Consider the following 12,500-nt stretch of genomic DNA (forward strand, 5'->3'; position numbering starts at 1 on the left):
CCTGTGGCCGGTTCTCCACTGGTCCTCCATGACCCTGTGGCCGGTTCTCCACTGGTCCTTCATGACCCTGTGGCCGGTTCTCCACTGGTCTTCATGACCCTGTGGCCGGTTCTCCACTGGTCCTCCATGACCCTGTGGCCGGTTCTCCACTGGTCTTCATGACCCTGTGGCCGGTTCTCCACTGGTCCTCCATGACCCTGTGGCCGGTTCTCCACTGGTCCTTCATGACCCTGTGGCCGGTTCTCCACTGGTCTTCATGACCCTGTGGCCGGTTCTCCACTGGTCCTTCATGACCCTGTGGCCGGTTCTCCACTGGTCCTTCATGACCCTGTGGCCGGTTCTCCACTGGTCCTTCATGACCCTGTGGCCGGTTCTCCACTGGTCCTTCATGACCCTGTGGCCGGTTCTCCACTGGTCCTCCATGACCCTGTGGCCGGTTCTCCACTGGTCCTTCATGACCCTGTGGCCGGTTCTCCACTGGTCCTTCATGACCCTGTGGCCGGTTCTCCACTGGTCCTTCATGACCCTGTGGCCGGTTCTCCACTGGTCCTTCATGACCCTGTGGCCGGTTCTCCACTGGTCCTTCATGACCCTGTGGCCGGTTCTCCACTGGTCCTTCATGACCCTGTGGCCGGTTCTCCACTGGTCCTTCATGACCCTGTGGCCGGTTCTCCACTGGTCCTTCATGACCCTGTGGCCGGTTCTCCACTGGTCTTCATGACCCTGTGGCCGGTTCTCCACTGGTCCTTCATGACCCTGTGGCCGGTTCTCCACTGGTCCTTCATGACCCTGTGGCCGGTTCTCCACTGGTCTTCATGACCCTGTGGCCGGTTCTCCACTGGTCCTTCATGACCCTGTGGCCGGTTCTCCACTGGTCTTCATGACCCTGTGGCCGGTTCTCCACTGGTCCTTCATGACCCTGTGGCCGGTTCTCCACTGGTCCTTCATGACCCTGTGGCCGGTTCTCCACTGGTCTTCATGACCCTGTGGCCGGTTCTCCACTGGTCCTTCATGACCCTGTGGCCGGTTCTCCACTGGTCCTTCATGACCCTGTGGCCGGTTCTCCACTGGTCCTTCATGACCCTGTGGCCGGTTCTCCACTGGTCCTCCATGACCCTGTGGCCGGTTCTCCACTGGTCCTCCATGACCCTGTGGCCGGTTCTCCACTGGTCCTTCATGACCCTGTGGCCGGTTCTCCACTGGTCTTCATGACCCTGTGGCCGGTTCTCCACTGGTCCTTCATGACCCTGTGGCCGGTTCTCCACTGGTCCTCCATGACCCTGTGGCCGGTTCTCCACTGGTCCTCCATGACCCTGTGGCCGGTTCTCCACTGGTCCTCCATGACCCTGTGGCCGGTTCTCCACTGGTCCTCCATGACCCTGTGGCCAGTTCTCCACTGGTCCTCCATGACCCTGTGGCCGGTTCTCCACTGGTCCTCCATGACCCTGTGGCCGGTTCTCCACTGGTCCTCCATGACCCTGTGGCCGGTTCTCCACTGGTCCTTCATGACCCTGTGGCCGGTTCTCCACTGGTCTTCATGACCCTGTGGCCGGTTCTCCACTGGTCCTCCATGACCCTGTGGCCAGTTCTCCACTGGTCCTTCATGACCCTGTGGCCGGTTCTCCACTGGTCCTCTATGACCCTGTGGCCGGTTCTCCACTGGTCCTCCATGACCCTGTGGCCGGTTCTCCACTGGTCCTCCATGACCCTGTGGCCGGTTCTCCACTGGTCCTCTATGACCCTGTGGCCGGTTCTCCACTGGTCCTTCATGACCCTGTGGCCGGTTCTCCACTGGTCCTCCATGACCCTGTGGCCGGTTCTCCACTGGTCCTTCATGACCCTGTGGCCGGTTCTCCACTGGTCCTCCATGACCCTGTGGCCGGTTCTCCACTGGTCTTCATGACCCTGTGGCCGGTTCTCCACTGGTCTTCATGACCCTGTGGCCGGTTCTCCACTGGTCCTCCATGACCCTGTGGCCGGTTCTCCACTGGTCCTTCATGACCCTGTGGCCGGTTCTCCACTGGTCCTTCATGACCCTGTGGCCGGTTCTCCACTGGTCTTCATGACCCTGTGGCCGGTTCTCCACTGGTCTTCATGACCCTGTGGCCGGTTCTCCACTGGTCCTCCATGACCCTGTGGCCGGTTCTCCACTGGTCCTCCATGACCCTGTGGCCGGTTCTCCACTGGTCTTCATGACCCTGTGGCCGGTTTTCCACTGGTCCTCCATGACCCTGTGGCCGGTTCTCCACTGGTCCTTCATGACCCTGTGGCCGGTTCTCCACTGGTCCTCCATGACCCTGTGGCCGGTTCTCCACTGGTCCTTCATGACCCTGTGGCCGGTTCTCCACTGGTCCTCCATGACCCTGTGGCCGGTTCTCCACTGGTCCTCCATGACCCTGTGGCCGGTTCTCCACTGGTCCTCCATGACCCTGTGGCCGGTTCTCCACTGGTCCTCCATGACCCTGTGGCCGGTTCTCCACTGGTCCTCCATGACCCTGTGGCCGGTTCTCCACTGGTCCTCCATGACCCTGTGGCCGGTTCTCCACTGGTCCTTCATGACCCTGTGGCCGGTTCTCCACTGGTCCTCCATGACCCTGTGGCCGGTTCTCCACTGGTCCTCCATGACCCTGTGGCCGGTTCTCCACTGGTCCTCCATGACCCTGTGGCCGGTTCTCCACTGGTCCTCCATGACCCTGTGGCCGGTTCTCCACTGGTCCTCCATGACCCTGTGGCCGGTTCTCCACTGGTCTTCATGACCCTGTGGCCGGTTCTCCACTGGTCCTCCATGACCCTGTGGCCGGTTCTCCACTGGTCCTCCATGACCCTGTGGCCGGTTTAACAATATCTGTAAAACTTTCATCAACCAAAAAGTTATAAAAGGGTGAAATTTAAATATTATTAGTGAGTTAGAACGTCTTTTTTCCGGTCCAAATATCTAAACATTCTTAAATCTAGATGCTTTTACTAAGGAAAATGACATGCAATATTTTTTCTTGATTTCTGGGGGGAAAAATATGTCTGTTTGGTTCAGAAACAAGATAATTAGTCTTACCCCATTGGCAGATCATTTTGCTTGTTTTAAGCAAAAACTTCACTTCAATTTCATTTTATTTTCCAGAAAACAAGAAAAAATATCTTATGTCATTTAACTAGTAAATGCATCTTGATTTAAGAATTTTTTGATATTTAGACTAGAAACAAGACAAAAATAATTTTGCAGTGAACACATGCATGACAAAAGGCAAAACATTATTTCTATATCTAGAATGGCTTTATGGTATTTAGTCTATAAACATATAAATACTAATGCACAAAACTGCTTTACGAAAAAGTTTATGACAAAAATAGTCTGTAATTTGGAATGTATTACTCGTTTAATACATTTCTACATTAAAAATTTAATAAAATTAGACATTAACCTACATTTCTGACAAATGACCATGGTTACAGGGAGTGTTACCAGTAAATCCAGAGCATTGTGCTTGAGTCTCGTGAATGGCACGCTGTTATAAACACAAGCCACTGAAGTTAAAACAGGGTCAACTTTAAAAAAAAACACATCTTTAGAAAAATAGATGTGGCAGCCTTCATATGGACATCTGATCGACACACTTTTCCGCTCCAGAGACTCCTAAAATACATATAAGAGATTCTGCAGTTAATTAAAGGGTTAGTTCACCCAAAAATGTAAATTCTGTCATTAATTCCTCACCCTCATGTGGTTGGACACCCGTCAGACCTCCGTTCATATTCAGACACAAATGAAGATATTTTAGTGTAAAGCTGATGCTGAGAAAGGCTTCAGATAGGCCTCCATTGGCATTCAGTACATTTACACTCACAAGACCCATAAAAGGCACTAAAAACGTCGTTACAAAGTCCATCTCACCACAGCGACTCTACAATCATTTTACGAAGCGACGACAATAGTTTTTGTGCGCAAAAAAAAATCAAAATAACACCTTTATCCAGCTTGTTCTTGTCTTCCGTGTGTGTCTCCACGACGCATGCGTGAGAATATGAGCAGATCCGGCGTTCGGACACATGACCCAGAAGAGATTTGTTTACGAGCAGAGGAAGACGCGCGTGTCTCAGCTGTTGAATTCTACACTGATCGTGCTTTAGGTCTCGGCGTAGTTCTCAAAATGGGGCTAAAGTGGCATTTCATGGATTCCCGAATGCCGGATCTGCTCATATTCTCACGCATGCGTCGTGGAGACACACACGGAAGACAAGAACAAGCTGGATAAAGGTGTTATTTAGATTTTTTTTTTGCGCACAAAAACTATTGTCGTCGCTTCGTAAGATTATTGTAGAGTCACTGTGGTGAGATGGACTTTGTAACGACGTTTTTAGTGCCTTTTATGGGTCTTGTGAGTGTAAATGTACTGAATGCCAATGGAGGCCTATCTGAAGCCTTTCTCAGCATCAGCTTTACACTAAAATATCTTCATTTGTGTCTGAAGATGAACGGAGGACTGACGGGTGTCCAACCACATGAGGGTGAGGAATTAATGACAGAATTTACATTTTTGGGTGAACTAACCCTTTAAAAGTTCTCACTTTCCAAAAATCAGTAATGTTGTTATCTAACAGCTTCAAAGCCATCGAATCAGCTCTCAAGGTTTAGTTTTTACTGATGAGATGAATAGCATTCTTGCTTTAGTAAGTTTCTAATACTCGTCCATATTAATATTTGATTATATATTGCAGCTTTGTCATGTTTCGGTTAACAGTAGCCACCCTGGTAATGAGTTGCTGTACCTTGAACCTCATTTCTGGTGTGTTTGCTTCATCACGGTTGCATAAAGCTGATCCTGCAATAGTTATTTAGGCATGTCATGTTGATGTGTTGTAATGTGTGTGTGTGTGTGTGTGTGTGTGTGTGGCGCAGGGGTCGTACCCGTCCACACTCCCTCCTCAGATGCCCCATGCAGCGCCACAGATGATGCCCCGTGTCTTCACCCCGCAGACGCTTCCTGATGCTGCTCCGCCTCCTGCTGGAGCGCCACGCCCAGGCCTGAGACCAGCCTACCCACAACACCCTGCCACAGCCTCAGGTGACCACATCCGCTTCACAATATATGATTCCTGCTGACTCCAAACTTTCCAACAGTCTTGCACAGCGAACCCAGAAAGTCAAGTCACCTTCTGTGAATCATCTGTTGGAGTCACATGTTCAGTCTATAGGCAAGCGCGTTTGAATACGTATGAGCACAGGCGCATAGTTTTTCTTTACAAAATGGCCGCCAAATTACATGTCTGGCATGCATAATACAGGAGAAAACAGTGATGTCATCAGCTCAGTTCAATTATCATACAGTGACAGTGTGGGCTTTAGATCAGTAATTTAGTTTATGTATTTAATTAGATTTATTTGGATCTTTAGTTGAAAATTTAGTGTCCCTGACTGAGCAAGCCAAGCCAGAGGCAACAGTGGCAAGGAAACCAAAACCCCATCAGGAGCAGAATGGAGGAAAATAACCCTCAGTCGGGGGGGCAGTTCTCCTCTGGCCAATTAACAAACAGCGTATGATTATGATTGACACGGTCTCTCAGACACTTCAGGGTCATGTGTTGGTCTTCTCTGGGCGCAGATCCACCATCTGATCTGGATCCGGCCCGGATCCGGCTGACTGCAGTAAACCTCGGGATAAAACAGAGAGACTAGCATTAGCGTAGATGCCGTTCTTCTGATGATGTCACGAGTGCATCAGGTGTTATGGGAAGTGTTCCCGGTTCCGGCTGACGTAGTTAATGCAGCCTAACAATCATTTCATTGAAAAAGTGTTTTATGTGTATGCCACAGTAAAGAGATGTGTTTTTAGTCTAGATTTAAACTGACAGAGTGTGTCTGCTTCCCGAACAATGTTAGGAAGAGTTCCAGAGTTTCGGTGCTAAATAGGAAAACGATCGACCGCCTGCAGTTGATTTGGATATTCTCGGTATGATCAACTGGCCAGAGTTTAGAGAGCGCAGTAGATGTGATGGAGGATAATGTGTTAAGAGCTCGCTCAAGTACTGGAGATAAACCACTTAGTGCTTTGTAAGTAAGATTTTAAAATGTATGCGATGTTTAATATGCAGCCAGTGCAGTGTTGACAGAACTGGGCTAATATGGTCACACTTCCTGGTTCTAGTAAGAACTGGAGCTGCTGCGTTTTGGACCAGCTGGAGTTTGTTTATTAAGCGAGCAGGGCGACCGCCCAGTAGAGCATTACAGTAATCTACAGCTCATGAACGCATCAACTAACTGTTCAGTATTTTGCATTGAGAGCATGTGCCGTAATTTAGATATATTTTTAAGATGGTAGAATGAAGTTTTACAGATGCTAGAAACGTGGCTTTCAAATGAGAGATTGGTATCAAAGAGCACACCCAGGTTCCTGGTTCCGGCTGACCTAGTTAATGTTAGACCTAGTTAAAAAGTTCACAACGGGACGGTTTTCACGCACATTTATCATCGACGTTTAACGTCTTGTGACTAAACAAAGGGTACCAATGTGAGTGTGCACACCGACACGCAGAACGGCAGACATAAAAGCGTCATTTAAAAAAAAAAAAAAGCCTTGTTTTTTTTGTTTCTTTGACGCAGCGCGTTAAAATCTGTCTGACCAATGAGATCGGCTCTTTATTTGACGTGACTGGAGCTGCTGAAGTTACAGTAAAACACCACTTGGTGGCGCTCAAGCACTAAACGGTCTCACTGAACACAGAGGAAGTAAGTAGACAAAGAAGATGAGCTGCTAATGTTGCTTACCAGTTAGCAAAAGTGGCAAGCACGTAAATACTGTCTCTCTTCTTCTGCGCGAAATACACCGGGACTCTTATTTTGAAATGTCTGCGCCTCTACTGCAGTTGCAGGAGCTCATTCAAGTTCAGGAGATAAAATATGCATTGTTACAACCGTCTAAAACATATTACTATATAAACATCGTAAAGCGCTCATTATTCATCAGCATTAGTTCATAAACAATTGCCTGGCATAAATGTGCGCAACAGCTCCGTGTTTTCCAGCGGTTAGATCAGTTCAAATCAAATGTGCTCATCTGTGACACAGGACATCAGTTCTGACCCCATCTCTGCCCTAATCCACCCTCACTAACATCTCCTCTCGCTTTATTTGTTGACGAAAATGACGTTATAGTTTTTGTCATCCAACACTAGTTTATTTAGTTATCGTCTCGTTTTCATCAGTGAAAAAAGGTTGTTGACGAAAATTATGACAAATTATTCGTCAACGAAATGAACACTGGTGTACCGGGAGCGCTATCTACTGAATGTGCATGTTCACTCGACGCATCACCAGTGGAAATCGCTTGGGTGTGAACACAGACGCACCGAAAAACGTGGTCAAATATGGTCACACTTCCTGGTTCTAGTAAGAACTGGAGCTGCTTTGTTTTGGACCAGCTGGAGTTTGTTTATTAAGCGAGTAGGGCGACCGCCCAGTAGAGCATTACAGTAATCTAGCCTTGAGGTCTGTTCAGTATTTTGCATTGATAGCATGTGTCGTAACACTAGTAAATGTTTTCTTCCTCCAGGTTTCCCTCCCTCTCAGTCTGGGCCTCATGGAGGGCCTCTGGGCTTCATGTCAGGCCCGTCGATGCCCTCCTCCAGCCTGGCGGGTCCTTCGGTGCCGCCCTCCTCTCCGCCGGGACCCATGATGGCCCCTCCACCTGCCCCAGGGTTCATATCACCCACCTCTCTCCCAGGCGGGCCCTTTTTCCCAGGCGCTCCGCACACCCAGGGCCCTGTGCCGGCCCCCAGCGGGGCCTACCCTCCTCTCGGAGCGGGGTATCCTCAGGGCGGCCCCGGGGCTCCAGCAGCCAAGAGCTACACCACCGCCCCCCCGCCTCCACCCACAGGTACCGCAGAACCGCTCAAACGTTTGCTCTCTCCAGGAAGGCTGAAAATAAATGATTTAATCATCATGAAGTTGTGTGACTCTACAAACATGGTCATTTAAAAAGCACCAGCTGATCTCCTTTTGTTGTAGGAAGAAAGTCACACGGGTTTGAAAGAACATTAGAATAAATTATGGTTTATTTATGGTATTTTGGTTTAACCAATTTCTCTGAAATTAAGAGCTTTCTATATTGTTCCTGCTGTTTGATTTCCAGGATATTTTCCATGGCTGACTTACCAGAGCGAAGAAGAAGGTGACAGGGTGTGTGTGTGTGTGTGTGTGTGTGTGTGTGTGTGTGTGTGTGTGTGTGTGTCTGTCTGGGTGTGTGTGTGTGTGTGTCTGTCTGGGTGTGTCTGTGTGTGTGTGTCTGGGGGTGTGTCTGTGTGTCTGGAGGTGTGTGTGTGTCTGGGGGTGTGTGTGTGTGTGTGTCTGGAGGTGTGTGTGTGTGTGTGTGTGTGTATCTAGGGTGTGTGTGTGTGTGTCTGGGGGTGTGTCTGGAGGTGTGTCTGGAGGTGTGTGTGTGTGTGTATCTAGGGCAGGGCTTAAAAACGGAAAAATATATAAATCGGTTCACTCCAAGCAGAATCGATATTATAGCGTTTCCGTTTTTGCGTTCCTCAATAAACATTACTGTTCCGAAAACGGTTTGATTTGAAAAAATACCGGTTAATAACGTTATTTTAATTTAGCCTATACTTTAAACAAATATGTATAATAGACTTATTTTCACTCAATAATAATATAACGCATGGTAATTAAACTTGAATATTTATTTCATAACATTTTTAAAACCACAACAGAAATACATGCATTTATTACAAAGCATAAACAGCGGGACAAATATTGACCTGTTTTGGAGCGTTAGACAATCTAAAGTGGCTCTTATGCCTAATTCTTTTCAGAAGAGTGATAACATTCTTTGTAACGTTACATAACTTTTTTTCAACACGACTTGTTTTAAAAAATGTATAAATAAAGAATAAATAAACTGGATAACGATTAATGCACCGTCAACTGGTAATTTCAAAGCAAACACTGCGCAACACTGCGTCACATAATCAAATTCAGTCAGTTAATAAAGCTTGATCATTTAATCATATAACATACCATTTAATACAAGCATCAGCCGTCTATATAGAAAACATTGAGCTGTCCTGTATTGGCAATCTGAAAGACTGTAGGAAAAATGTTTGATAGATGCTATAGCCTACTTGGACAGGCTTAAACGGAATCCACAAACTAGCCTAAATCAGACTATTTGAGCTTAAAGTCCGAACTGCTTATTTAAACATATGAAAATAATGTCCTCCAATACCTGCGCTTTCATTGATGAGCTCAGCGGGGAGAGAAATGTGCTTGAGGCGTGTAAATGCGCGCTCATACTGACGGTAGATTCACAGATGATGCTGCGCGGGCATTTCACTCACGCTTGATCCGTCAACACCACACGCTGTAGCTACTCTATTCATTATTGGTCACTGCCAAATAAAAATATTAAAGAGAACGATAAAATAACGTTATTAACCGGTTAATGGTCATTTCAAATTAACTTTTTTGTTCAGAACGATTCAAATTGATTTTGATTTCGTTTTTGTTCCTCTTAAAATTCCGTTCGTTTCCGGTTTTCGTTTTCGTTCCTTGAACCGGTTCAGAGCCCTGATCTAGGGTGTGTGTGTGTGTGTGTGTCTGGGGGTGTGTCTGGAGGTGTGTGTGTGTCTGGGTGTGTGTCTGGGGGTGTGTCTGGGGGTGTGTCTGGGGGTGTGTCTGGGGGTGTGTCTGGGTGTGTCTGGGGGTGTGTCTGGGGGTGTGTCTGGGGGTGTGTCTGGGGTGTGTGTCAGGGGTGTGTGTCAGGGGTGTGTGTCAGGGGTGTGTGTCAGGGGTGTGTGTCAGGGGTGTGTGTCAGGGGTGTGTGTCAGGGGTGTGTGTCAGGGTGTGTGTCAGGGTGTGTGTCTGGGGGTGTGTCAGGGGGTGTGTCAGGGGGTGTGTCAGGGGGTGTGTCAGGGGGTGTGTCAGGGGGTGTGTCAGGGGGTGTGTCAGGGTGTGTGTCAGGGTGTGTGTCAGGGTGTGTGTCAGGGTGTGTGTCAGGGTGTGTGTCAGGGTGTGTGTCAGGGTGTGTGTCAGGGTGTGTGTCAGGGGGTGTGTCAGGGGGTGTGTCAGGGGGTGTGTCAGGGGGTGTGTCAGGGGGTGTGTCAGGGGGTGTGTCAGGGGGTGTGTCAGGGGGTGTGTCTGGGGGTGTGTCTGGGGGTGTGTCTGGGGGTGTGTCTGGGGGTGTGTCTGGGGGTGTGTCTGGGGGTGTGTCTGGGGGTGTGTCTGGGGGTGTGTCTGGGGGTGTGTCTGGGGGTGTGTCAGGGGTGTGTGTCAGGGGTGTGTGTCAGGGGTGTGTGTCAGGGGTGTGTGTCAGGGGTGTGTGTCAGGGGTGTGTGTCAGGGGTGTGTGTCAGGGGTGTGTGTCAGGGGTGTGTGTCAGGGGTGTGTGTCAGGGGTGTGTGTCAGGGGTGTGTGTCAGGGGTGTGTGTCAGGGGTGTGTGTCAGGGGTGTGTGTCAGGGGTGTGTGTCAGGGGTGTGTGTCAGGGGTGTGTGTCAGGGGTGTGTGTCAGGGGTGTGTGTCAGGGGGTGTGTGTCTGGGGGTGTGTCAGGGGGTGTGTCAGGGGGTGTGTCTGGGGGTGTGTCTGGGGGTGTGTCAGGGGTGTGTGTCAGGGGGTGTGTCAGGGGGGGTGTCTGGAGGTGTGTGTGTGTATCTGGGGGGTGTGTGTCTGGAGGGGGTGTCTGGAGGTGTGTGTGTGTATCTGGTGTGTGTGTGTCTGGGGGTGTGTCTGGAGGTGTGTCTAGGGGTGTGTGTCTGGAGGGGGTGTCTGGGGTGTGTGTGTGCATCTGGGGGGGGGGGTGTGTCTGGAGGTGTGTCTGTCTGGGGGTGTGTGTCTGTTTGGGGGTGTGTGTCTGGAGGTGTGTGTGTGTGTGTGTGTGTGTGTGTGTGTGTGTGTGTGTGTGTGTGTGTGTGTGTGTGTGTGTGTGTGTGTGTGTGTGTGTGTGTGTGTGTGTGTGTGTGTGTGTGTCTGTCTGTCTGTCTGTGTGTGTGTGTGTGTGTCTGTCTGTCTGTCTGTGTGTGTGTGTGTGTGTGTGTGTGTGGGTGTGGGTGTGTGTGTGTGTGTGTGTGTCTGTCTGGGGGTGTGTGTGTGTGTCTGGGGGTGTGTCTGGAGGTGTGTCTAGGGGTGTGTGTGTGTGTGTGCGAGAACGAGTTTGTGAGTGAGACTGTGTGCGTGCGTGCGTGCGTGCATGGGAGAGCGAGCATGTGGGTTGGGGTGTGTGAGAGTGTGAGAGCGAGTGTGTGACATTGTGTGTGTGTGTGTTTATGCGTACATGTGTCAGGGGGTGTGTGAGTGTATGTGGACATTGTTTTTCTGTCTCTGTGGGGACATAAATTTAGTCCCCATGAGGAAACAAGCTCATAAATCATACAAATGAGTTCTTTTAAAAATGTAAAGCCTGTAGTTTAGTGTGATGGGTAGGGTTAGTGTGTGTGTGTGTGTGTGTGTGTGTGTGTGTGTGTGTGTGTGTGTGTGTGTGTGTGTGTGTGTGTGTGTGTGTGTGTGTGTGTGTGTGTGTGTGTGTGTGTGTGTGTGTGTGTGTGTGTGTGTGTGATGAGTAGGGTTAGTGTGTGTGTGTGTGATGAGTAGGGTTAGTGTGTGTGTGTGTGTGTGTGTGTGTGTGTGTGTGTGTGTGTGTGTGTGTGTGTGTGTGTGTGTGTGTGTGTGTGTGTGTGTGTGTGTGTGTGTGTGTGTGTGTGTGTGATGAGTAGGGTTAGTGTGTGTGTGTGTGTGTGTGTGTGTGTGTGTGTGTGTGTGTGTGTGTGTGTGTGTGTGTGTGTGTGTGTGTGTGTGTGTGTGTGTGATGAGTAGGGTTAGTGTGTGTGTGTGTGTGTGTGTGTGTGTGTGTGTGTGTGTGTGTGTGTGTGTGTGTGTGTGTGTGTGTGTGTGTGTGTGAGATGAGTAGGGTTAGTGTGTGTGTGTGTGTGTGTGTGTGTGATGAGTAGGGTTAGTGTGTGTGTGTGTGTGTGTGTGTGTGTGTGTGTGTGTGTGATGAGTAGGGTTAGTGTGTGTGTGTGTGTGTGTGTGTGTGTGTGATGAGTAGGGTTAGTGTAAGGGGAGAGTATATATAGTTTGTTAAGTATAAAAACCATTACGTCTATGGAGAGTCCCCACAAAGATAGTGAACCAGACGTGTGTGTGTTTATATAAGCTTCAGAACAGAGACATTGTGTTTGTTTATAAGCTTCAGAACAGAGATTGTGTGTGTGTGTGTGTGTGTGTGTGTGTGTGTGTGTGTGTGTGTGTGTGTGTGTGTGTGTGTGTGTGTGTGTGTGTGTGTGTGTGTGTGTGTGTGTGTGTGTGTGTGTGTGTGTGTGTGTGTGTGTGTGTGTGTGTGTGTGTGTGTGTGTGTGTGTGTGTGTGTGTTATAAGCTTTAGAACAGAGACATTGTGTGTGTATTCCAGTGCTTTATGGGACAGACAGGCCGTCCTCAAACGCGCTCTTCTAACATGTCCTGCTGACTGATTGTGAGTTGTTTGTTGGAGTATTAGCACTCTGGTCATGTG

The 12,500-nt window shown here is 49.2% G+C and overlaps 1 protein-coding gene across 3 annotated transcripts in view; it reads left to right on the top strand.

Moving 5' to 3' along the window:
* The window catches only part of sec31b (SEC31 homolog B, COPII coat complex component), a 71,909-nt gene that overhangs the window by 48,816 nt on the left and 10,593 nt on the right, over positions 1 to 12,500 (top strand). Inside the window, exons 20-22 of one of the 3 annotated variants that reach the window (XR_013815329.1) lie at positions 4,895 to 5,060; positions 7,545 to 7,868; positions 8,124 to 8,170. Coding sequence is in view for 2 of the 3 variants with exons in the window: in XM_079801122.1 (XP_079657248.1) it covers positions 4,895 to 5,060; positions 7,545 to 7,868; positions 8,124 to 8,162 (529 nt within the window). In the remaining variant the exon portion in view is untranslated. The remainder of the gene's footprint in view (positions 1 to 4,894; positions 5,061 to 7,544; positions 7,869 to 8,123; positions 8,171 to 12,500) is intronic. The other 2 variants (XM_079801122.1, XM_079801123.1) reach the window with 2 other exon arrangements.

The sequence above is a fragment of the Gobio gobio genome (assembly GCF_949357685.1).
Source record: "Gobio gobio genome assembly, chromosome: 20".
NCBI classification, from domain to species: domain Eukaryota; kingdom Metazoa; phylum Chordata; class Actinopteri; order Cypriniformes; family Gobionidae; genus Gobio; species Gobio gobio.